General features: G+C 34.6%; 1 protein-coding gene across 2 annotated transcripts in view; it reads left to right on the forward strand.

Moving 5' to 3' along the window:
* Window positions 1–27,037, forward strand: part of LOC135124177 (doublesex- and mab-3-related transcription factor A2-like) — a 105,475-nt gene that overhangs the window by 59,023 nt on the left and 19,415 nt on the right. Inside the window, exons 1-2 of one of the 2 annotated variants that reach the window (XM_064049070.1) lie at window positions 12,609–12,680; window positions 18,668–19,127. In XM_064049070.1, the coding sequence (XP_063905140.1) occupies window positions 18,677–19,127 (451 nt within the window). In that variant the 5' untranslated portion in view covers window positions 12,609–12,680; window positions 18,668–18,676. Of the gene's footprint in view, window positions 1–12,608; window positions 12,681–18,667; window positions 19,128–27,037 lie in introns of those variants that run through there. The other variant, XM_064049069.1, reaches the window with a different exon arrangement.

Here is a 27,037-nt window from a genome sequence, read left to right on the forward strand (position 1 = left end):
ATGATATATACAGGGTGTTTAGCAAACATGCGACAAAAATTCAGAAACATTTTTTGATTTTCGGAAAGAAGCTTTGTTTCAAAAGTATAAGACGATAAAAGCTTTTTGAAAAAAAAAAGAGTCACTCTACAAAAATTGCTGATAATATATAATATTTCACTGGAGTGGTATTCAGATAATCTCATAAATAAAACAACAAAATTAAGTCCTGAAATCGAGCAGACCATAAGTTAAATTTTTAAATGGCTGTGTGAAGTCGTGTCTAAATATCTGTAGACCATTTTTTTTTTCAAGTAGAACGTGTTTTGTTTTATAACTGTTCGAAATAGATAATTTTTTATTTTTTCAGTGGCATAACACTTTATATAAATTAGTTTGATAAAATGCTTTAAAAATATTTAATATTTTAAAAAACTAAATTTTGAAACTTTGTAGCGTAATCGAGGCAAAAATTCCATAAAATCCAGAATTACAAATTTTTGGAATTTCCAAATATGTAATAATTTTTACTCCTCGAACTAAGGAAGTATTGTAATAGAGTCCATCGGACGAACAGCTACTTGCGTGTTTTCTAGACATTTTATCACCTCTAGAGTACGAAAAAGTAGGTCGCGCGTTTCCGTCTTGTCTTTGAAGTAATTTGAAAGTATCTCGTGGACCCTTCGTGTTTTGTTTTTGAAGTAGTTTGAAAGAATCTCAGGGACCCCTTGTGTTTTGTTTTTGAAGTAGCTTGAAAGAAGCTTGAAGGCTGTCTGTCGGTCTTGTTTTTGAACTAATTTGAAAGAATCTCGGGGGAGTCTTGTATTTTGTTTTTGAAGTAGTTTGAAAGAGTCTCGGGGACCTCCTGTGGTTCTCGTTTTTGAAATAATGTGAAAGAATCTCTAGGACCATTTTTGTTTTATTTTTGAAGTAGTTTGATAGAATCTTGAGAATCTCTTCTGTAAGTAATCTAAAAGAATTTTCGGGAATCTTTCTGATTATTTTTTTGGGCAATTTATTAGAATATTGTGTTTTTGCAGTAGCTTGAAAAAAATCTCTAGGATCCCGTGTCGATTTTCGAAGTAATTTGAAAAAAATCTCCGGGACCTCTTCTAGTTTGTTTTTTGAAATAATTTGAAAGAATCTAGAGACTACTTGTACTTTGTTTTTGAAGTAGTTTGAAAGAATCTCAGGGACCCCTCGTGTTTTGTTTTTGAAGTAAGTAATTTGAAAGAATCTCGGGCGAGCCTTGTATTTTGTTTTTTAGTAGAAAGAGTCTCGGGGACTCCCAGTGGTACTTGTTTTTGAAATAATGTGAAAGAATCTCTAGGACCATTTTTGTTTTATTTTTGAAGTAGTTTGATAGAATCTCGGGAATCTCTTCTGTTTTATGTATAAAATAGTTTGAAAGAATTTAGGGGACCTTTTTTTTGTTTTTGAGGTAGCTTCAAACAATTTCAAGAACCGCCTGTGGGTCTTGTTTTTGAAGTACCTAATCTTAAAGAATGTCGGAGATTCCTAGTCTTCTTTTTACAGTAAGGTGAAAGAATTTTGGAGACCACTTGTGGTTTTTTAAATAGTTTAGAAGAATTCTGGAATCTCGTGGGGGTCTTGTTTTTAAAGTAATTTGAAAGAATCTCGAAGTTCCGCGTTCCGTGATGTCTTGTCTTTGAAGTAATTTAAAAGAATTTTCGGGAATCTTTCTGCGTATTTTTTTGAGCAATTTATTAGAATCTTGGGGACCCCTTGTATTGTATTTTTACAGTAGCTTGAAAAAAATATCGCGCATCCCGCGTGGATTTTCGAAGTAATTTGAAAGAATCTCGAAGACTCCTCCTGTTTTGTTCTTTTGAAATGATTTGAAAGAGTCTAGGGGTCACTTGTATTTTGTTTTTGAAGTAGTTTGAAAGAATCTCAGGGAACCCTCGTATTTTGGTTTTGAAGTAGCTTGAAAGAATCTCAAAGATTGTCTGTGGATGCTGTTTTTGAAGTAATTTGAAAGAATCTCAGGGGAGCCTTGTATTTTGTTTTCGAAATAGTTTAAAAGAGTCTCAGGAACCCCCTGTGGTTCTTGGTTTTGAAATAATGTGAAAGAATCTCTAGGACCATTTTTGTTTTATCTTTGAAGTAGTTTGATAGTATCAAGGGAATCTCGTCTGTTTTATGTATGAAGAAGTTCGAAAGAATCTCGGGAACTCCCTGTATCTGGATTTTGAAGTAGTTTGAAAGAATTTAAGGGACCCTTTTTTTTTTTTTTGAAGTAGCTTCAAAGAATTTCAAGAACCGCCTGTGGGTCTTGTTTTTGAAGTACCTAATCTTAAAGAATGTCGGAGATTCCTAGTCTTCTTTTTACAGTAAGGTGAAAGAATTTTGGAGACCACTTGTGGTTTTTTAAATAGAGTTTAGAAGAATTCTGGAATCCCGTGGGGGTCTTGTTTTTAAAGTAATTTGAAAGAATCTCGAAGTTCCGCGTTCCGTGATGTCTTGTCTTTGAAGTAATTTAAATGAATTTTCGGGAATCTTTCTGCGTATTTTTTTGAGCAATTTATTAGAATCTTGGGGACCCCTTGTATTGTATTTTTGCAGTAGCTTGAAAAAAATATCGCGCATCCCGCGTGGATTTTCGAAGTAATTTGGAAGAATCTCGAAGACTCCTCCTGTTTTGTTCTTCTGAAATGATTTGAAAGAGTCTAGGGGTCACTTGTATTTTGAAGTGATCTTAAAGAATGTCGGAGATTCCTAGACTTCTTTTTAAAGGTGAAAGAATCTTGGAGACCACTTGTGTTTTTTTTAAGTAGTTTAAAAGAATTCTGGAATCCCCTGGGGGTCTTGTTTTTAAAGTAATTTGAAAAATCTCGAAGTCCCGTGTTCCGTGATGTCTTGCCTTTCATAATTTAAAAGAATTTTCGGGAATCTTTCTGCGTATTTCTTTTTGAGAAATTTATTAGAATCTTGAGGACCCCTTGTACTCTGTTTTTGCAGTAGCTTAAAAAAAATCTCGAGGCTTCCGTGTGGATTTTCGAAGTAATTTGAAAGAATTTCGGAGACCACTTCTATTTTGTTTTTTTTTTAAATAATGTGAAAGAATCTAGGGGCCTATTTTGTTTTTGAAGTAATCTGAAAGTATCTCAGGGACCCCTTGTAGGTAGCTTGAAATAATCTCGAAGACTGTCTGTGGGTATTGTTTTTGAAGTACTAATTTAAAAGAATCTTTGGGGAGCCTTGTATTTTGTTTTTGAAGTAGTTTGAAAGAGTCTCGGGGACCCCCTGTCATTCTTGTTTTTGAAATAATGTTAAAGAATCTCTAGGACCATTTTTGTTTTATTTTTGAAGTAATTTGATAGAATCTCGGGAAACTCTTCTGTTTTTTGAAGTAGTTTGAAAGAATTTAGGGGACCCTTTTTTTGTTTTTGAGGTAGCTTCAAAGATTTCAAAAACCGCCTGTGGTTCTTGTTTTTGAAGTAATCTTAAAGAATGTCGGAGATTCCTAGTCTTTTTTTTAAAGTAACGTGAAAGAATCTTGGAGACCACTTCTTTTTTTTTAAGTAATTTGAAAGAATCTCGGGGACTTTTTTTTGTTTTTGAAGTAGTTTGAAATAATCTCGAGGACCCCCTGGGGTCTTATTTTTAAAGTATATAATTTGAAAGAATGTCGGGGACTCTTTTTGTTTTATTTTGAAATACTTTGAAAGAATCTTGGAGTCCCCTAATCAGGCACGGATTATTAGGTTTACGATAACTTTATAACGTGTCCAAGATTTTATAATTGTCAAGTTAAGTTACGGTAAAAAAAAAATGCGGATTTGTAGATTACAAGTAGGTACAGGAGTATGTTATTTAAAGAAATTTAAACAGCATTTACCACGCAAAATTTTGAGATGACGTCATCAAATTGTTGGTGGGGATTATCAGCAAATTGTGATTAGCGTTTCACTATCTACACAATCTTGATAAAATATGTATAAAATTTAACTGCAATCAGATAGATAGACGACAGATAGACGACGCACCGACGACAGACTGACGAAAACAAGAGACTAATTTTTCCATTCTCTAGAGGTCATGAAACATCAAGAAAATATGAAAGTAGCCGTTTGATGAATAGCCCCTATTACAATACTTCCTTAGCTTGCGCTCACAGGTACAAAAGCGCATTATTTTTCACATCAGTTTAATAAATTACCCAACAAACGCCAGAAATAAGAACAGATAGATAGAAAGAGAAGACCTACTTTTTCGTATTCTAGGAGCCATGAACGGTCGAGTAGACATGAAATCGACTACTCCGGACATAAATCCTATTTCAGGACTTGGTCTATAATTTCGCTCAGGAAGCAAAAATAAAATAATAGCGTAAACATTTTGCTAAAAAATATTTCAAAGTGCTTATTGGGAATAAAATGGATTTATTGGAAGTCAAGGAACTAGAAAAAGAATCATTGAAAGGAGGAAATTCGGCAAGAATTCTATCCAGGGAAAAAGAGAACTAGAAGGACCTAGACTGAAAATTATAGAAGAGTTGACTATTAAATTCGCAATTAGCACATTAGAAAAAACAGTCTCAACATTCTAGAAGAATTCTTGACACAGATGGCTTCGATTTGGTCATCGAAAGAAAACTAGTTTGAAAAAAAGATGTTCCATTATAGAAGAAAATCTATCTGCCAAATAAAAAATTACCGAATTAAAAGTAAGAATAAATTAACAGGAAAAGGAATAGATACTTGCAGATGTAACAATAGCAACAGAAAAATTTATTCATCAAGTTAAACACCTCTGGTATGTTTTTAAAAGACTAATAAGAGTTATAAATATAAAATTGATGAATAATTTTGTTCTCTAGGAGCATTTTAGTTTAATTTCTCATCTTCTTACTCTTAATTAATGTAGTTTTTTTAATCCTTTTCAAATTTCTTGCTTGTTTCCTGAGTCGCAGGCGACAAAGACAAGACCAGTGTAATTCTGATAAGTCCTTTTGCCCTTTCTTTCTCTCTGCTTACAGTTCTTGTAGTTCTTTTTAGTCGTTCCACGCTGCATTTTGCTTTTATTTCCGGTCGATTACGGCACACGTACCTAGTCCCCGCCCATGTTAATTTTAATTAAATCCGTCCTCCGCTCCGCCAACAATAATCCAAAATCCTAATAAAATGTGTATACAATATAATAAAATGCTCGCACCTCTTCATCTCTCGCTCCGCCGCGATTTCACTTTTTAATAAAACTCGGAACCGGCGCGAACGCTATCAAATTCAATTACAATCTTAATAAATCCCGTTTAAATTGCGAAACTGAATGAATACACAATAACTTCAAACTTGATATGTATGCAGAGTAGACAGAATTAATTGAATTTCATGCTGCCAGTTTCGGCATTGTTGGCGAACGTATATCTATGCAAAGTCACAATTCTATTGTAATCAGGCACAATGGCCGATATCGCATTGTAACTGGCAAACTTTAAATTAATCCGCCGCCGCCGCCGCACACCTTGGCGGAAAAAACGGCAGCCCCCGGTGGCGGCGGCGGCCGTCGTAATCCGCGCTTAATTAAATTCCAGGAGCCGCGATCTTAGAGCACCTCGCCGTCATTATCCCCTTCTTTTATTCTACATATAACCTTTCGCATACCGCGCTTTGTGCCCGGATTCAAAGAGACAATTTCATGTAATTGTGCATAAAAGTAGACTGGTGTAAGGAAGAGACACCACAATGGAGCCGGCCGCCTGGAATGACTTCACAAATAGCTCGACCATTGTACAAGATCGTCTTGGAAACTTCATCGCATTTGTAATTTTGCGGCGGAGGCGGGGGCGGCGAGGGAAACGAAGAGGACAAAGTCGGAGGAGATACCTGCCCAGAAATGATAATAAGTAAAAGATTGATAAGTGGATAGAGAAATCTTTGACCGTTTTTCCTAAGTTATTATCTTCCGTACAACTTTCATTACCTCGTTCTATTTCGTCTATATGTCGCACTATCGCTGTAATGAATTTTTTCCTTATTATTTAAAAATCCTGCAATTGTTTTGTCAATTTGTTTTGTATTCAGCCAGGAAGTTTTTATTAATGGAAGATTTTTAAATACTCCTATATCTCTTTTACATAAATCAGATTCGATTTTATTGGAACCTCAAAGTTGTACAGGTTTTTGTCGCCTACTCTCTACAATTATTTTTAACCATACAGAGTGTTCTGTTTTTAGGGAGCAACACAACTGTTGGTTTTCTCTTTTTCTATCGTCCGCTTTCTATCATTCTTTATTTCGTTTTCTCTCTTTCTCTGGCTGGTTTTCTCTCTTCCTTTTACCCGTCTTCTGTTACTCATATTGGCTGCTTCCTGCTCTCCTATTCTCTTTCCGATTACCTTTAATTCTTCTTCTATCACAAAAATATATCTCTAGTTCTCATTACCTCTCTCCCTCGCTCAGTTTCTTTCTCTCTCTAGCTCGTTCTCTCTCCTTAGTCTTGTGCTGTCATCCTTTTGTAGGTTCCTTGTTTTTACTCTATCCTTTGTCCATCATTTCTTTCATTTTTTTTTGCTTTGTCGTTTGATTTCTATATCATTTTCTATTCCTTTCTTTCCCATTCTCCTTGGATTTCTCTGTGATTGTCTCTCTTCTTGCCACCATTTTCTCTCTATCTCTCTCTCTCGTACTGTCTGTGTTACTCCCCCTGTCTAAGTGTATCTGTCTTCGTCTGTCATTTTATTCTTGTCTGTCTTTAAAAGATATCATCACGATCAACTATTGATTTTTGAAAGTTTCTTTCTCTGGCTCGTTCCCCTTTTTTTCTCTCCTTATCCTTGTGCTCTCTTCCTTTTGTAGGTTCCTTGTTTTTACTCTATCCTTTGTCGGTCATTTCTTTCATTTTTACTTCCCGAGCGTAAGCAAAGGAAGTATTGTAATCGAGTCCGTCGGCCGACTCTCTACTTTTACGTTTTCTCGATCTTTCATGACCCCTAGAAGACGAAGAAATAGGTCTCCCATTTCCGTCTGTCTGTCCGTCTGTCCGTCTGTCCGTCTGTCCGTCTGTCCGTCTGTCCGTCCGTCTGTCCGTCTGTCCGTCTGTTGTCACGGATTTTTATTAGACAGATAATCTCCGAAAGTACTCGACCGATTGTTGTGAAATTTTGTACTTATATTAAGAATATCATGTAGATGGTAAAACGCTAACCAAAATTTGTCGAATCATCCCCACCACTAAAGCGATGACGTCACTTCAAAATTGTACATAGTAAATGGGTTTTCAATTGTATAAAATAACATAGTCCTACACATGTAGTTTACAACTCTGAATCGACTTTTCACCCGAAACGTCCAGATTTTTGGAAAAAAAATCAAAATTATAAAACAACATTTTGAAATTTAATTTTTAATCTGCTAACCAGAATGCTTTGAAATGTTGCAGATGTTTTAAGGCTATAAAGAGCATCATAAATCTTTAGTCAAAAAATATTTGCTTATCCCCTCCAAAAACTTGATGACGTCAGCTCAAAAGTTTGTGGAATAAATCATATCTAAAATGTACAAAATATGATGAGTCTGTACTTGTGAACTATCACTCCATTAATATTTTTTGGATTTGCATATACAGGGTGACTCAAAAAAATTAATGAATGCGTAAATATATTTTATTGATTTAATCAGGAACTACAAAACCGAATGCTCTGAAATCTTGCAGATGTTTTAAGGTCATAAAGAGCATAATAAATGTTTAGTCAAAATATATTTGCTTATCCCCTCCAAAAACTTGATGACGTCAGCTCGAAAGTTTGCCGAATAAATCATATCTAAAATGTACAAAATATGATGAGCCTGTACTTGTCATTTATCACTCCATTCATATTTTTTGGATTTGCATATACAGAGTGACTCAAAAAAATTAATGAATGCGTAAATTTATTTTATTGATTTAATCAGGAACTACAAAACCGAATGCTTTGAAATCTTGCAGATGTTTTAAGGTTATAAAGAGCATAATAAATTTTTAGCCAAAATATATTTGGTTATCTTCTACAAAAAACTGATGACGTCAGCTCAAAAGTTTTCCGAATAAATCGTATCTAAAATGTACAAAATATGATGAGTCTGTACTTGTGATTTATCATTCCATTCATATTTTTGGATTTGCATATGGAGGGTGACTCAAAAAAATTAATGAAGGCGTGAATTTATTTTATCGATTTAATCAGGAATTACAAAACCGAATGCTTTGAAATCTTGGGAATATTTTAAAGTTATTATAAGCATGGTAAACTTTTGTTCAAAATGTATTTGTTCATCCCTCCTAAAAAAATTGATGACGTCACCCTTAAATTTTGCTGAATAAATCCTATCTAAAATGCAAAAAATATGATGAGTTTGTACTTGTGATTTATCATTCCATTCATATTTTTTAGATTTTCTTAAGAGGTGGTTCAAAAAAATTAATGAAGTCAATTTATTTTATTGATTAAATTAAAGGCAACACTTATTATTAGTATTACACCCCAACCAACCCAATTTGGTAGACACAAAATTTGTTAAAGGAAAAACTCGGTTGAAACATAAGGGTAGCACGCTTATTTACATCGACTTTAACATTACAGACCTGCATTTGTTTTATGCGTTCACTTGATTCCGCGAATGTGAAATAGACATGTTTATAATCAACCAATTGTGAATTTCACCGTCAAGAATTAAAATAAAACCCAATGTTTTATATAATAAGCGGAAGTCGAAGCAATAAAACCGACGGTCGTTTTGTTTACAGTTTCTGTGTTTGGCTCTCACGTATGCTGTTACGCCTGCCATCTTAAATTAACAATGTTTATACATACACGATTTTCAGTTGCCTCTGATACGTAGGTATACGTGAGTAAATTGTTTCGTTATTTTATTGATTATTACAAATCAATATTCAAACGACCCAATTCATTTTCCCGAAAATTTGAGAATATAATAATTTTATTCTTAGTATTACACTACATCTATCCCAACTGATATACGTGTCCTTGCAAAAATGTTGATGACGTCATCGCAATTTTTTTTTAAATTCCCACTACAAAAATGTAATGAGAAAAAAAACACAATAGGCATGCAGTCGTCAAGTTTCCGACAGCGAGGGAAGTACTGTCTAAACTCTTTAGACCAATTTTTTTGCTTTGTCTTACTTTTTTGATTTCTCTATCATTTTCTTTTCCTTCCTTTCTCATTCTCCTTGGATTTCTCTGTGATTGTCTCTCTTCTTGCCACCATTTTCTCTCTATCTCTCTCTCGTACTGTCTGTGTTACTCCCTCTCTCTAAGTGTATCTGTCTTCGTCTGTCTTTTTATTCTTGTCTGTCATTAAAAGATATCATCACGATCAACTATTGATTTTTGAAAGTTTCTTTCTCTGGCTCGTTCCCTTTTTTTTCTCTCTCCTTACTCTTGTGCTCTCTTCCTTTTGTAGGTTCCTTGTTTTTACTCTATCGTTTGTCCGTCATTTCTTTCTTTTTTTTGCTTTGTCTTATTCTTTTGAGTTCTCTATCATGTTCTTTTCCTTCCTTTCACATTCTCCTTGGATTTCTCTATGATTGTCTCTCTTCTTGCCACCATTTTTTCTCTATCTCTCTCTCGTACTGTCTGTGTTACTCCCTCTCTCTAAGCGTATCGGTCTTCGTCTGTCTTTTTATTCTTGTCTGTCACTAAAAGATATCATCACGATCAACTATTGATTTTTGAAAGTTTCTTTCTCTTGCTCGTTCCCTTTTTTTTTCTCTCTCCTTACTCTTGTGCTCTCTTCCTTTTGTAGGTTCCTTGTTTTTACTCTATCCTTTGTCCGTCACTTCTTTCATTTTTTTGCTTTGTCTTACTTTTTTGATTTCTCTATCATTTTCTTTTCCTTCCTTTTACATTCTCCTTGGATTTCTCTGTGATTGTCTCTCTTCTTGCCACCATTTTCTCTCCATCTCTCTCTCGTACTGTCTGTGTTACTCCCTCTCTCTAAGTGTATCGGTCTTCGTCTGTCTTTTTTTTCTTGTCTGTCATTAAAAGATATCATCACGATCAACTATTGATTTTTGAAAGTTTCTTTCTCTGGCTCGTTCTCTCTTTTTTTCTCTCTCCTTACTCTTGTGCTCTCTTCCTTTTGTAGGTTCCTTGTTTTTACTCTATTCTTTGTCCGTCATTTCTTTCATTTTTTTTCTTTGTCTTACTTTTTTGATTTCTCTATCATTTTCTTTTCCTTCCTTTCACATTCTCCTTGGATTTCTCTGTGATTGTCTCTCTTCTTGCCACCATTTTTTCTCTCTCTCTCTCTTGTACTGTCTGTGTTACTCCCTCTCTCTAAGTGTATCGGTCTTCGTCTGTCTTTTTATTCTTGTCTGTCATTAAAAGATATCATCACGATCAACTATTGATTTTTGAAAGTTTCTTTCTCTGGCTCGTTCTCTTTTTTTTTTCTCTCTCTTTAGTCTTGTGCTCTCTTCCTTTTTGTAGGTTCTTTGTATTTACTCTATCCTTTGTCCGTCATTTCTTTCTTTTTTTTCTTTGTCTTATTTTTTTGATTTCTCTATAATTTTCTTTTTCTTCCTTTCTCCTGCTGCTTTTATTTTTCTGCGATTGTCAAAAAAACAAACAAAATCCCGATTTAGATTCAGAAACAAGAAAACAATAGATAAAGACAAGATATCTCCAAAATTGTTTTGAATAATAAAAGTCTGATCGACTTCAGGTACCCAACACAAAATAATTAATTAAAATATGGTGAAATAAAAAAAAATAAGACTGGGAATTTTTTTATTGATTTTTTTCTGCTCGATGAACGGTCTTGGACAACGTGTCATAAAGTTGGTGCAATTTTTTTGAACACCGGCTTAGAAAAAATCAAGGCGTATTCATAAACCACAAGTACAGCGTATGTTATTTTTTAAAAATTCGAATAAAAATGATAGTTAAAACTACTACAAACTTATAGACGAAAATGGAAAAAGAAAGTACATAAATAATTGCAAAAACATAAATTAAAGTTACTGGTTTAATCCATTTTGCAAAATGTAACATTGACCGTCTAAAACTTTGTCAAATTGTTGTTGGACATGATATGAAAAATTTAACTTACCGTTTCACCAATTGCAGGCTATTCCTAACATATTTATAAAATTTGATAACAATCAGTGCAGTAGTTTTGAAGATTCTCTGTCTAACCAATATTGACAGCCGATATGCAGACAGATTACAGATAAACAGAAACAGGAGACCTATTTTTTCATAATCTAGGGGTTATGAAACGTCTAGAAAACATAAAAGTAACCATTCATATAATATATAAAAGTAACATATTACAATACTTCCTTAGCTTGCGAAGCGGAGTAACTACTTAAAAAAAGTTTTAGAAGATTCCGTTCGAATTGATTTATTTGTAGACCTTGATATAGATTCGAACATTCTAGAAGAAATTCTTCTTTTTGTTAGACACAGGTGACAAAGATTTTGACGTCGAAAAATGCTATAGCTTACGAAAACAAAATATTCTATTATAGAAGAAAATCTATTTGGTATTATAGAATAAACGGAGCCGCAACTGGTTTTTAGATTATCTTTAAAAACACTGCAAAAGAAAACTTGTGCATTATTTAGTAAATTAGTAACTAGAATAGCATTGTCGTAATAAAATTTGACAACATTCTTAGATATTCTTTTAAAGCAGGAGATGAGAAGGTTTGGTAAGAGTTTTCTAGAAGCTTGTTGGTTCTTATTCCAGAGATGGTTAAGCAGAAGTTTCTAACATTAACTGAAAATTTAATAACAGAAAGTAATTAATAATAAAGATCTAGATATTCCAAGAACGAAACAGAGAAAGGGGCGATTAAATTAAATAATAATTACTGAATTGAAAGCAATAATAAATGAATGAGCAAACAAATACATGTTGACTTATAGATATAAAAATATAGAAAAATTTATTCGTAAAGTATACGTCTATGGTGTATTTTTAATAGAAGCGGCGAAACAATTACAATTCAATGTCAAGTGGTTTAAACGTAAAATGCATTAAATGTTCCGCAGTCCGTTGATCAGGGATCCCAGTTTTCATAAGGCGCTAGCAAGCCGTATAAGTATTGATAATAAAATCAAAATAGCAAATTACTAATATGACGCTCATTTTACAACCCCCTGTATACACACCACTTAATAATTAGTCCTTCAAACTTAAAAAACTCGTCCATCCACCACAAAATCCCAAACCCTCCCCCAGCCCCGAATTACCTCTCATCTACCTCTAGTCATTATCTAAATGTATAGTATCAGAGTCCTCAAGAGCCCCCAACAAAGCCTTTGAGAGTGTAGTTCTCGGTCCTCGAGCCCTCCTTCGCCATCGTACATAATAGCCGTATAATATATTTGCCATTGAAAACTAGTTTGTATTCCTATTATTCTATCCATTATAATACCCCACATAATACAGTAAATATCAAGAAAGCGGGGTCGGTGGGCGTTCTCGTCGGCAACGTCATCTGTCCGGGGCGGGGCTTGAGGGTAAGCTACGTGCGATTGGCCGATGTAACAAGCGCGGCCAACCAACAGTGGTAAGGACTGTTGCGACCACCGGATACGGTATCATTACGCAGAAATTGTCCGCTCAGTCTCGAAAACTCCGGAACTAAGGGTAGTGGCGGTTTCGTGTGGCGGCGGCGGCAGCGAACTGTGATGTGGTGAATTGGAGACGGCGAACAGTAAGAAGGTGAGGGATGTTGGTTTGAGTGGGTGTTTGCGGAGCTGGCTGAAAGAACGGTGTAATGAGATTAGCTGGTATATATGTACGTTGGTGTTTTATTTATATAAGTATTATGTAAGGTTTGGTGACGTAAATTGATTGATTACGTATTTGGTCCTAAATTGTTTGCGAAAATTTTTATGAAAACCTTAGACTAACATTTTTGTTGATACAACGGAAAATGTTAGGTATGACAGTAGGTACCGACGGTAAGAGTAATTAAATTTTCTAATACATGATATGCATTTTTTTTCTAATTTATTCTTTTTTTTAATGCAACTATTTTTTTATTTTGTATATACTTGGTTTAAGCATAAGAAATTTTACTATTTATCTCAGAAACTATAGATACATAACGAACTTTTTACATGTAATGAGTTTATGTCAAAATTGTTAAATGCTGTTTTGTTTAAATTTTTTACATACAAAATATAGTCTTAATTCGTTTCTGGAGGAAAAAACTAGACATTAATACTTATTTTGGATTGTAGAAACTAACTTTAAACAAAATTAAAAATCTTGTTGAGCTTATTTGTTCGTAAGTTATAGTGTGTTAAAATTGCTGAATATTTTCTTAATTTATAAAGCTTCCTTGAAATTTTTTTAAGTAAACAAAAAATTGATAGAACTGTTTTTTGTCATTGTTAGTAGATAAATAAATAGAAATCGATTCTACAACATTTTATTACTCTTCAAATGCCGCTGTACAAAAATTTTGTCAACCTTTTTTGGCTTCTTTGAATAATTGCTAACTTGATTCCGCCTCTTAGAAAAATTTCCTTGGCAAAATATCACGCAGCGCACTAATTACACGATTAATATATTTTAATTGGATAGTTTTTGTGTTCTTTAATGAGGGTTAAAATTATAATCAGGTAGGTACATGTCTGCAGAGCGTATATAACTATACCTAGTGATTATAATTTATTCGCGCTTCGACTAGGCGGCAAAAGTCAAGTTGTGCACAAGTCTGTAGACATTTTGTACTGTGCTATACGTTGGTTAGTTAAAACTGTCAAAGAGCTTATTACACGGTCTGTTAGCTATAAAAAATATACTTACATCTAAATAAAATAAAAAGTAATTTTCTATAAAGCTCTGATTTTTTTTTCGTTTGTTGGTTTAATTTTTATTGTTATTTGTGCTCTGTATTTTTGAAACATCCTGTGTCGGCAACTGACACCAAGAAATTTTCACACAGATTCCTTAATATACCTATTCTTTCCGGTGAGGATAAATACATAAATTTTATCGCCCCAATTTTTTTATTGGTAGGCGGAATCTCCTACAATTTGGTCTATTTAAAATTGACAAGACCCAGAACAATCATCTTAGACTCGAAAAGAATATTCAAGGGCTTCTGATTTTATTACAATTTTTTTCCTTGCATCTATCGGAAAATATCAGCGCTCGATTTATGGTTGTCATAAACGAAAACGACTTCTAGTTTCGGCTTGAAAATCAAGTGATGCGACCAAAAAATTCCAAGGATTCGATTAGCGTAAAGCTTAATTCTCTAGGTCTTTCGGTTCCGGAGTTGTACGAACTCGTAAATTCGTAGAACATTTTTTCGAACTCAAAAAAATTCTGTTCGGATGGAAATCGACAGATATCTTATACCTAATTGAGGCCAGAATTAGATTTAGCGACGCAAAATTAGTTGAGAACATAATTTTGAAATCGATGTGAAGATTTTCATTTTTTCGCTAAATTTTTTCTCCTCAAATTTCTCCGATTTGGAAATATCGTAATAATTTTTTTATTCGAATACGTAACCTCCTGAAATTTTGTCTATTTGTTATTAAGAATGTCCAGAATAAGCATCTAGAGTCAAAAAATAATGTTCGAAAGCTTTTAATTTTATTTCCAATTTTTTTCCTCACACCTATCGGACAATAACAGCGTTCGATTTATGATTGTCATAAACGCAAAAGAATTCTAGTTTCGGCTTGAAAATCAACTGATACGACCAAAAAATTCCAAGGATTCGAGTAGTGTAAAGCTTAATTCTCTAGGTCTTTCGCTTCCGGAGCTGTACGAACTCGTAAATTCGTAGAACATTTTTTCGAACTCCAAAAAATTCTGTTTGGATGGAAATCGACAGATATCTTATAATTGGGGCCAGAACTAAATTTAGCGCCGCAAAATTAGTTGGGAACATAATTTTGAAATCGATGTGAAGATTTTCATTTTTTCGCTAAATTTTTGCTCCTCAAATTTCTCTGATTTGGAAATATCGTAATAATTTTTTTATTCGAATGCGTAACCTCCTGAAATTTTGTCTATTTGTTATTAAGAATGGCCAGAATAAGAATCTAGAGTCAAAAATAATGTTCGAAAGCTTCCAATTTTATTTCCAATTTTTTTCCTTACACCTATCGGAAAATAACAGCGTTCGATTTATGATAGTCATAAATGCAAACGAATTCTAGTTTCGGCTTGAAAATCAACTGATGCGACCAAAAAATTTCAAGGATTCGATTAGCATAAAGCTGAATTCTCTAGGTCTTTCGGTTCCGGAGCTGTACGAACCTGTAAATTCGTAGAACATTTTTTCGAACTCCAAAAAATTCTGTTCGGATGGAAATCGACAGATATCTTATAACTGAGGCCAGAACTAGATTTAGCGACGCAAAATTAGTTGGGAACATAATTTTGAAATCGGTGTGAAGATTTTCATTTTTTCGCTGAATTTTTGTTCCTCAAATTTCTCTGAATTGGAAATATCGTAATAATTTTTTTATTCGAATGCGCAACCTCCTGAAATTTTGTCTATTTATTATTAAGAATGTCCAGAATAAGAATCTAGAGTCAAAAATAATGTTCGAAAGCTTCTAATTTCATTTCCAATTTTTTTCCTCACACTTATCGGAAAATAACAGCGTTCGATTTATGATTGTCATAAACGCAAACGAATTCTAGTTTCGGCTTGAAAATCAACTGATGCGACCAAAAAATTCCAAGGATTCGATTAGCGTAAAGCTTAAATCTCTAGGTCTTTCGGTTCCAGAGCTGTACGAACTCGTAAATTCGTCGAACATTTTTTCGAACTCCAAAAAATTCTGTTCGGATGGAAATCGACAGATATCTTATAATTGAGGCCAGAACTAGATTTAGCGACGCAAAATTAGTTGGGAACATAATTTTGAAATCGATGTGAAGATTTTCATTTTTTCGCTGAATTTTTGTTCCTCAAATTTCTTTGATTTGGAAATATCGTAATAATTTTTTTATTCGAATGCGTAACCTCCTGAAATTTTGTCCATTTGTTATTAAGAATGTCCAGAATAAGAATCTAGAGTCAAAAATGGTGTTCCAAAGCTTCTAATTTTATTTACAATTTTTTTTCTCACACCTATAGGACAATAACAGCGTTCGATTTATGATTGTCCTAAACGAAAACGAATTCTAGTTTCGGCTTGAAAATCAACTGATGCGACCAAAAAATTCCAAGGATTCGACTAGCGTACAGCTTAATTCTCTAGGTCTTTCGGTTCCGGAGCTGTACGAACTCGTAAATTCGTCGAACATTTTTTCGAACTCCAAAAAATTCTGTTCGGATGGAAATCGACAGATATCTTATAATTGGGGCCACAACTAGATTCAGCGAGGCAAAATTAGTTGAGAACATAATTTTGAAACCAATGTGAAGATTTTCATTTTTTCGCTAAATTTTTGTTCCTCAAATTTCTCTGATTTGGAAATATCGTAATAATTTTTTTATTCGAATCCGTAACCTCCTGAAATTTTGTCTATTTGTTATTGAGAATGTCCAGAATAAGCATCTAGAGTCAAAAAATTATATTCGAAAGCTTCTAACTTTATTTCCAATTTTTTTCCTCACACCTATCGGACAATAACAGCGTTCGAATTATGCTTGTCATAAACACAAACGAATTCTAGTTTCGGCTTGATAATCAACTGATGCGACCAAAAAATTCCGAGGATTCGACTAGCGTAAAGCTTAATTCCCTAGGTCTTTCGATTCCGGAGTTGTACGAACTCGTAAATTCGTAGAACATTTTTTCGAACTCCAAAAAATTCTGTTCGGGTGGAAATCGACAGATATCTTATAATTGATCAGAGAACTAGATTTAGCGACGCAAAATTAGTTATAAACATAATTTTGAAGTCGATGTGAAGATGTTAATTTTTTCGCTAAATTTTTGCTTCTCAAATTTTTCTAAAAATGCCCAGAATAAGAATCTAGTGTCGAAAAGAATGTTCGAAAGCTTCTGATTTTATTTCAAATTTTTTCCTTACACTTATCGGAAAATAACAGTGTTCGATTTATGATTGTCATAAAAGAAAACGTACTCTAGTTTCGGCTTGAAAATCAACTGATGCGACCAAAAAATTCCAAGGATTCGATTAGCGCAAAGCTTAAATCTCTAGTTCCGGAGCGCTATACGAGCTCGTAGATTCGTAGAACATTTTTTCGAACTCCAAAAAATTCTGTTCGAATGGAAATCGACAGATATCTTATAATTGAGGGCAGAACTAGATTTAGCGACGCAAAATTAGTTGGAACATAATTTTGAAATCGATGTGAAGATTTTCATTTTTTCGCTGAATTTTTGTTCCTCAAATTTCTCTGATTTGGAAATATCGTAATAATTTTTTTATTCGAATGCGTAACCTCCTGAAATTTTGTCTACTTGTTAATAAGAACGTCCAGAATAAGAATCTAGAGTCAAAAATAATGTTCGAAAGTTTCTAATTTTATTTCCAATTTTTTTCCTTACACCTATCGGAAAGTAACATTGTTCGATTTATGATTGTCATAAACGCAAACGAATTCTAGTTTCGTCTTGAAAATCAACTGATGCGACCAAAGAATTCCAAAGAATCGACTAGCGTAAAGCTTAATTCCCTAGGTCTTTCGGTTCCGGAGCTGTACGAACTCGTAAATTCGTAGAACATTTTTTCGAATTCCAAAAAATTCTGTTCGGATGGAAATCGGCAGATATCTTATAATTGAGGCCAGAACTAGATTTAGCGACGCAAAATTAGTTGGGAACATAATTTTGAAATCGATGTGAAGATTTTCATTTTTTTGCTAAATTTTTGCTCCTCAAATTTCTCTGATTTGAAAATATCGTAATAATTTTTTTATTCGAATGCGTAATCTCCTGAAATTTTGTCCATTTGTTATTAAGAATGTCCAGAATAAGAATCTAGAGTCAAAATAGTGTTCGAAAGCTTCTGATTTTATTTCCAATTTTTTTCCTCACACCTATAGGGCAATAACAGCGTTCGATTTATGATTGTCATAAACGCAAACGAATTCTAGTTTCGGCTTGAAAATCAACTAATGCGACCATAAAATTCCAAGGATTCGATTAGCGTAAAGCTTAATTCTCTAGGTCTTTCGGTTCCGGAGTTGTACGAACTCGTAAATTCGTAGAACATTTTTTCGAACTCCAAAAAATTCTGTTCGGATGGAAATCGACAGATATCTTATAATTGGGGCCAGAACTAAATTTTGCGACGCAACATTAGTTGGGAACATAATTTTGAAATCGATGTGAAGATTTTCATTTGTTCGCTAAATTTTTGTTCCTCAAATTTCTTTGATTTGGAAATATCGTAATAATTTTTTTATTCGAATGCGTAACCTCCTGAAATTTTGTCTATTTGTTATTAAGAGTGTCGAGAATAAGAATCTAGACTCAAAAAATAATGTTCGAAAGCTTGTAATTTTATTTCCAATTTTTTCCTTACACCTATCGGAAAATAACAGCGTTCGATTTATGATTGTCATAAACGAAAACGAATTCTAGTTTCGGCTTGAAAATCAACTGATACGACCAAAAAATTCCAAGGAACCGATTAGTGCAAAGCTTAAATCTCTAGGTCTTACAGGTCCGGAGCCGAACCATTATCTAGACTGTAAAAGAATGTTGGATTTTTTTGTACTTTTCAAACGGAGTCTGACAACGTTCCTCTTCCAGACCGTCAACATGAGCATCCCCGGCAGCGGCGTGGACATGACCTCCCTCATGTCCCAGCACCCGGTCTTGGGCGCCATCCCCCCGGCGTTCTTCCTGCGGGCGTCCGAGCGCTACCAGCGCACCCCCAAGTGCGCCCGGTGCCGCAACCACGGCGTCGTCTCGGCCCTTAAGGGCCACAAGAGGTACTGCCGGTGGCGCGACTGCAACTGCGCCAAGTGCACCCTCATCGCGGAACGACAGAGGGTGATGGCGGCCCAGGTCGCCCTCCGACGCCAGCAAGCCCAGGAGGAGAACGAGGCCCGGGAGCTGGGAATCCTCTTTCCCACCCCGTCGACGGTGGTCGGGGAGAGCACGCCGCCGGTCAACCCGCCCACCCTGCCGCAACAGGACATGGGCATCCAGCAACTGATGCAGAGGAACACGTTCCCCACGTCGGATTCGTCGGAGCCGTCGAGTCCTAGTGAGTACACATGTTATTGCGTCATGCATGGACATTTTCGTTGCCCAGCAGTTAGATTGTTTTCTTTCTCTCTGGCGCCGGCAAATTTCTCTCCGATTTGCGCGAGTTTTTCAAATTATAATTTCCACCATTTTCCGTATTGAAATCTGATCTCGAATAAAGACGATGTCACAATGCCATCTCGACTCTCGCCTGCAAATTTACTCTTTTGTGGCGCCGATGGCGACTGAAATGTTGCGTCTGACGTCCCATCCAATATCGACTCATTCAAATCAATGTGTTTTTTCGAATCCTTTTGTACTTGAAGATAATTGGTTTGTCCTACAACTGCTTCCATCGCAGGCAATAATTTCTATCACCCGAAGAAAAAAACTTAGTTTTCCTATCACGACCGGTTTTTAATATGTACGTGCTTGTGACGTGAAAGGGGACGATTAGTTAATAACTAAAGAGCGTAAAATACACTATTTTGTTTGAAAAAAAAGTTGCAGTCACTGCCGGAAAAGCCGAAAGTGATATAATACTACTCGTGTATTCTTTTAATAAATGTCTTAATGTTCATTAACGATTCTAAATTTCAAACTTCACTCTTTCCTAATGACAGAGATACTAAAGAGGAACAAGTAGGTTCAGACACCCGGTATATTTATCTCAGTTGTTCTAAATATACTTTATGCTTGTATTTTATCGTTCAAGTCAAGAGTTGCAAGTTATTTTTAATAATAATTATCACTTTTTATTTGTTTAGTTGTACGTATTACGAGTTCCGGTTCGACTTTCGACAAATACGGCGTATTATAATTCTATTATTGTAAGTTTTCACCCAACTGGCCTTAATTGTCATCCTCTATCCAAGCAGCTTCGGGTTATGAAACTGTTACGTCCCACCTCAAGAAAGCACTGTAACATTTACAGAAATAATGGCTCGGTAAACAGCACCCACTTCACGGAGATGCTCTCGAGAATACTAATGAACACGCTGACGTCTCAAGAACTTTTTTTTAATTTCGTTCCGTCGTGTGTGTTTTCACAGAAATAGGAGCCTCGCCAGCGTTTGAAAATGGATACTTTCAATGTTTGAGTTCCTACTGTTGCACTCTTACAACGACAAGAATTTCAATTGCAAACTTCCCGGCGAGTTTTTTTCGAGAGTAACACTACACCGTGGCTCGGGTGGAATCTTGTATTATGGGGATTACGTGGGGCGATCTCAAGCCGGGGCAAAAACTGACAAGATCGGAGAAAACTGTTTTGTATTTATATTATAGTCACTTCTCAATACAGAAGAATAAAGAGCTTGAAAATCTAACGTCATATTTGTCAGAAATGGATCTAGAGATCCAAAATTAGTTTAATTTTGAATTTTTGTTTGGCAAATTTCTTAAATTTGAGCATACGGCCTAATTTTTCTTATTTAAACGCGCAATTTCCTGAATATTAATTTCGGCTTGAAAATCAACTGCCGAAACGAAATAATTCCAAAGAATCCAGCGATGTAAAGTGAGATTTATAAATTTGCTGTTGACGTTGAAGTCGCCGTTCCCGGTGACGTTGTTTTTAGAGCTGAAAATTTATAAACTCCGTTGCCAAGCTGCTCTTAATATTTAAACGGGTTGTAGAAGAAAATTGTAGGATTTAAGTTGATTACCACAAAAATTTACCACTTTAGACATGTTTTAAGTTTCTTGTTATCGAAATAAGTCTACACATATTACGAAAAAAAGGCAAAATGGAGCCCCGCCCACCCGCCCTATCTCTATTGTGGTGATTGTTTTTTATTCGTCGTGAGCCAAGAAGGCGGCGCTTAACTGCAAAATCCTTGTTTCTCAACGAGAAATTAAAAACACGTTTTTGAGTAACTATTGTGAAAAGAATACTACTAGGTATGTATATTAAGAAAAAAATTGTGATACATTTTTCATTCGTTGTCAGATCGAGGGGGAGGGCTTAATTGCAAAATGCATACCTATTTGTCTACAAGAATTTACCATTTTAAACATGTTTTAAGTGTCTTGTTCTGAAAAGACGACTACGTATATTAATAAAAAAAGGAAAAATATGAGCCCCGCCCACCCGCCCTATCTCAATTGTTATGATGTTTTTTAATCGTAAATAAATAAAGAGACGTGGCAACGAAATTTAACTACAAAATCTTTATTATTTCTCTACAAGAAATTATCATGTTTTTGAGTATCGTGTTTTTCGAAAAATACTATACATACAAAATACTAATGAAGTTTTCACTGTTGACAGACCTAGAGGCGGAGCCTAATTGCAAAATCCATACAAAAGTTCACCATTTTAAACGTGTTTTAATTTCCTAAGAATAAAGAAAATCATTACAATTGAGATGAGGCGGGTGGGCGGGGATTATATTTTGCCTTTTTTTCTTAATATACACAGTATTTTTGAACAACACGCTACTCAAAGCAGGTTTTTAATTTCTTGTAAAGAAATAAATATTTTGCAGTTAAGCTCCGCCCCCTTGGTTCAGGTGATTAAAAAAATTGATTACAATTGAGGCAGGGCGGGTGGGCGGGCTTATATTTTATCTTTTTTTTTAATATGTGTATGGCTGTCATAGACTGAAACGAATCGTAATGTCGATGTTGGCTTGAAAATCAACTGTCGTAACGAAAAAATTCCAAGGAATCCAGCGATGTAAAGCTCAAAGCTCTTCGCCTTGCCATTCCGGAACTACGGGTTAGTAAATTCGGAAAACATATTTTTCGCCTTCCAAAAAATGTTCTTTTTGTGAAAATCGGACAAATGTCTTATACCTCTTATAATGGATGCCAGAACTGGGTTTAGCGATGCAAAATTAGTTAAGAATCTAATTTTGAAATCGATATGAAGATTTTGATTTTTTCGACAAATTTTTGTTTCGCAAATTTCTTAGATTTGAATATATCGTCTTACTTTTCTTATTTGAACGCGCAACCTTCTCAAATTTGGTCTTATTACCAATAAAAATGTCGCAACCAACATCGAGCCTAAAAAAAAGTATGTTCGAGTTCTTCTGTTTTTTTTTTTCAAATTTTTTCCCTCATATCTATCGGAAAATAATACTGTTCGATTCGCTGACTTAGCTGAAACGAATCCTAATTTCGGTTTGAAAATCAACTGCCGTAACGAAAACATTCCAAGGAATTCAAGGGGTTTTGTAGAAGAAAATTGGAGGATTTAAGTTGGTTACTACAAAAAGTTACTATTTTAGATATGTTTTAAGTTTCTTGTTGTCGAAATAAGTCTACACATATTAAGAATCAATGGCAAAATGTAGCCCCACCCACCCACCCTATCTCAATTGTGATGATTTTTTTTTATTCGTCGTGAGCCAAGAACGCGGAGCTTAACTGCAAAAAATCCTTATTTCTCTATGAGAAATTAAAAACATGTTTTTGAGTATCATGTTATTCAAAGAATATTGTGTGTATTTAAAAAATAAATAAAGAATGATTAGGCCCCACCCATACCCGCCCCGATCTCAATTCTCAATTGTGATGAATTTTTCATTCGTTGTCAGATCGAGGGGCGGGGCTTAATTGCAATCTCCATATTTGTCTACAAGAATTTACCATTTTAAGCATGTTTTAAGTTTCTTGTTCTGAAAAGACGACTACATATATTAAGAAAAAAGGCAAGATATAAGCCCCAGCCACCCACCCTATCTCAATTGTGATGATTTTTTTTTAATCGTTGAAAGCTGTTGGAGCGAAATTTAACTGCAAAATCCTTATTATTTCCTGATTCGAACACGCAACCTCTTGAAATTTGGCCTATTTACTAACAGAAATGTCGGGAACGATCATTTTGACTAAAAAAGAATATTCGAAGTCTCCTGATTTTTTTCAAATTTTTTCATATCTACTGCCAGAAAATAACACCGTTCGATTTATGGTTGTCATACACTGAAACGAATCCCAATTTCGGCTTGAAAATTCACTGTAAATCCAGCGATGTAAAGCTCAAAGCTCTGCGTCTTACCGTTCCGGAACAAAGAGTTCGTAAATTCGGAAAACAAATTTTTCACCTCCCAAAAAATGTTGTTCTTATGGAAATCGGACAGATGTCTTATACATTTTGTAATTGATGCCAGAAATGGCTTTAGTGGTGCAAAATTACTTAAGAACCTAATTCTGAAATCGATATGAAAATTTTGATTTTTTCGCCAAATTTCTTAGATTTGAATTATCGCCTTACTTTTCTTATTCGAATGCGCAACCTCCTGAAATTTGGTCCACTAACCAGCAAAAATGTTGGGACCAGCATCTTGACTAAAAAAGTATGTTCGAATTCTGATTTTTTTTCGAATTTTTTCCCTCATACCTATCGGAAAATAACACTGTTCGATTCGCTGACTTAGCTGAAACGAATCCTAATTTCGGTTTGAAAATCAACTGCCGTAACGAAAAGATTCCAAGGAATTCAAGGGTTTGTAGAAGAAAAGTGGAGGATTTAAGTTGATTACTACGAAAATTTAGCATTTTAGACATATTTTAAGTTTTTTGTTGTGGAAATAAGTCTACATATATTAAGAAAAAAAATGCCAAAATATAAGCCCCGCCCACCCGCCCTATCTCAATTCTGATGATTTTTTGTATTCGTCGTAACCCGAGAGGGGGATCCTTAATAGTTGTAAAATCCTTATTTATCTAGGATAAATTTTGTTCTTAAGTAATCGTGTTATACAAAGACCACTAAATGTATTAATTAAAAAAGAAAATCAAAAGAGAAGCCCCACCCATCCGTCTCGATCTCAATCGTGATGAATTTTTCATTCGTTGTCAGACCGAGGGGCGGAGCATAATTGCAAAATACTCCTAGATATTTTCCTATACAAATGTTTTAAGTTTTTCGTTATGAAAAGAGGACTACATACTTATATTAAGAAAAAAAGGCAAAATGTAAGCCTCGCCCACCCGACCTATCTCAATTGTGCTGATTTTTTTTATTCGTCGTGAGCCAAAAGGGGGGAGGGAAATTGCAAAATCCGTATTTATCTACACGAAATATACAACATAAGTATTTTTGACTACGGCGTTCTTCAATAAATAATGTTTGAAGTCATATGATTTTTTTTCACAATTTTTTCCCTCATTCTTATCAGAAAATAAACCCCGATTTATAATTATCATAAACTGAAACGAATTCTAATTTCGGCTTGGAAATTAACTGTTGTAACGAATAAATTCCAAGGAATTCAAGGGGTTGTAGAAGAAAAGTGGAGGATTTAAGTTGATTACTACAAAGATTTACCATTTTAGACATTATATTTTAAATTTCTTGTTGTCGAAATAAGTCTAAACTTATTAAGAATCAGAGGCAAAATGTAGCCCCGCCCACCCACCCTATCACAATTGTGATGATTTTTTTCATTCGTCGTGAGCCAAGGGGGCGGAGCTTAACTGCAAAATCCGTTTTTCTCTATGATAAATTAAACACATGTTTTTGAGTATCGGGTTGTTCAAAGAATACTATGTATATTAACAAAAAAATAACGCCAAAGATTAGACCCCACCCAGACCCGCCCCGATCTCAATTCTCAATTGTGATGAATTTTTCATTCGTTGTCAGATCAAGGGGCGGGGCTTAATTGCAATCTCCATATTTGTGTGCAAGAATTTACCATTTTAAGCAAGTTTTTGAGTTTCTTGTTCTGAAAAGACGACTACGTATAGTAAGAAAAAAGGCAAAATATAAGCCCCACCCACCCGCCCTATCTCAATTGTGATCATTTTTTTTTGCCTTTTTGTTTCAATATGTGAAGACTTTTTTCACAACATGAAACTTAAAACATGTTTAAAATGAAAAATTTGTGTAAGGAACAATTTGCAATTAGGTTCCACCTCATAATTGAAAAAATCATATTTCCTTGCAAAAATGTACCATTTTAACCATGTTCTCAGTTTCTTGTTGTCAAAAATGGCTACATACCTATATTAGAAAACACAAGCCAAAATATAAGCCCCGCCCACCCGCCCTGTCTCAATTCTGATGATTTTTTGTATTTGTCGTAACCCGAGAGGCGGAGGCTTAATAATTGTAAACTCCTTATTTATCTAGGAAAAATTATGTTCTTAAGTAATCGTGTTATACAAAGAAAAATAAATGTAGATATCATTAATTAAAAAAGAAAACCAAAAGAGAAGCCCCACCCATCCGTCTCGATCTTAATCGTGATGAATTTTTCATTCGTAGTCAAACCGAGGGGCGGAGCGTAATTGCAAAATAGATATTTTCCTATACAAATTTACCATTTCAAACATGTTTTAAGTTTCTTGTTGTTAATTTTTAAATCAATATGAAGATTTTGATTTTTTCGTTAAATTTTTGTTCCGCAAATTTCTTAGATTTGACCATATCACCCCTTACTTTCCGGATATGAAAGCGCAACCTCCTGAAATTTGACCTATTTACTAACAGAAATGTCGGGAACAAACATCTTGACTAAAAGAAAATATTCGAAGTGTTCTGATTTTTTTCTAATTTTTTCATACCTACTATCAGAAAAGAACACCGTTTGATTTATGGTTGTCATACACTGAAACGAATCCCAATTTCGGCTTGAAAATTAACTGTTGTAACGAAAAAATTCCAAGAAATCCAGCGATGTAAAGCTCAAAGCTCTGCGTCTTACCGTTCCGGAACTAACAGTTCGTAAATTCGGAAAACATATTTTTCATCTTCCAAAAAATGTTGTTCTTGTGAAAATCGGACAGATGTGTTATACATTTTGTAATTGATGCCAGAAATGGCTTTAGCGGTGCAAAATTAGTTAAGAACCTAATTCTGAAATCGATATGAAAATTTTTATTTTTTCGCCAAATTTTTGTATCGCAAATTTCTTAGATTTGAATATATCGCCTTACTTTTCTTATTCGAACGCGCAACCTCCTATAATTTGGTCTACTTACCAATAAAAATGTCGGAAACCAGCATTTTGACTAAAAAAGTATGTTCGAATTCTTCTGATTTTTTTTCTAATTTTTTCCCCCATACCTATCGGAAAATAACACTGTTCGAATCCTAAATTCGGTTTGAAAATCAACTGCCGTAACGAAAAAATTGTAAGGAATTCAAGGTTTTGTAGAAGAAAAGTGGGGGATTTAAGTTGATTACTAGAAAAATTTACCATTTTAGACATATTTTAAGTTTCTTGTTGTGGAAATAAGTCTACACATATTAAGAATCAAAGGCAAAATGTAGCCCCGCCCACCCGCCCAATCTCAATTTTGATGATTTTTTTATTCATCGTGAGCCAAGAACGCGGAGCTTAACTGCAAAAAATTCTTATTTCTCTACGAGAAATTAAAAACATGTTTAAGTTTCTTGTACTGAAAAGACGACTACATATATTAAGAAAAAAGAGAAAATACAAGCCCCGCCCACTCGCCCTATCTCAATTGTGATGATTTTTTTTTAATCTTCGAGGGCCGAGGGAGCGAAATTTAATTGCAAAATCCTCATTACTTTTCTACAAGAAATCACCATGTAAGACATGTTTTTGAGTATTGAAGTTTTCACTCGTTGACAGATCTAGGGACGGAGTCTAATTGCAGAATCCATATTTCTTTACAAAAATTTACCATTTTAAACGTGTTTTAAGTTTCTAAGAATAAAAACAATAATCACAACTGAGATGGAGTGGGTGGGTGGGGCTAATATTTTGCCTTTTTTCTTAATATCATAGTATTATTTGAACAACATGACATTCAAAAACATGTTTTTAATTTCTTGTAAAGAAATAGGTATTCTGCAGTTAAGCTCCGCCCTCTTAGTTCACATCGAATAGAAAAAATCGTCACAATTGAGATAGGGCGGGTGGACGGGCCTGCATTTTGGCTTTCTGTTTGAATATGTGTATAGACTTCTTTTCACAAGATGAAACTTAAAACATGTTTAAAATG

Source organism: Zophobas morio, unplaced genomic scaffold (genome assembly GCF_036711695.1).
Source record: "Zophobas morio isolate AGI-343-1 ecotype UQ-CSIRO unplaced genomic scaffold, CSIRO_AGI_Zmor_V1 ptg000007l, whole genome shotgun sequence".
Lineage (NCBI taxonomy): Eukaryota > Metazoa > Arthropoda > Insecta > Coleoptera > Tenebrionidae > Zophobas > Zophobas morio.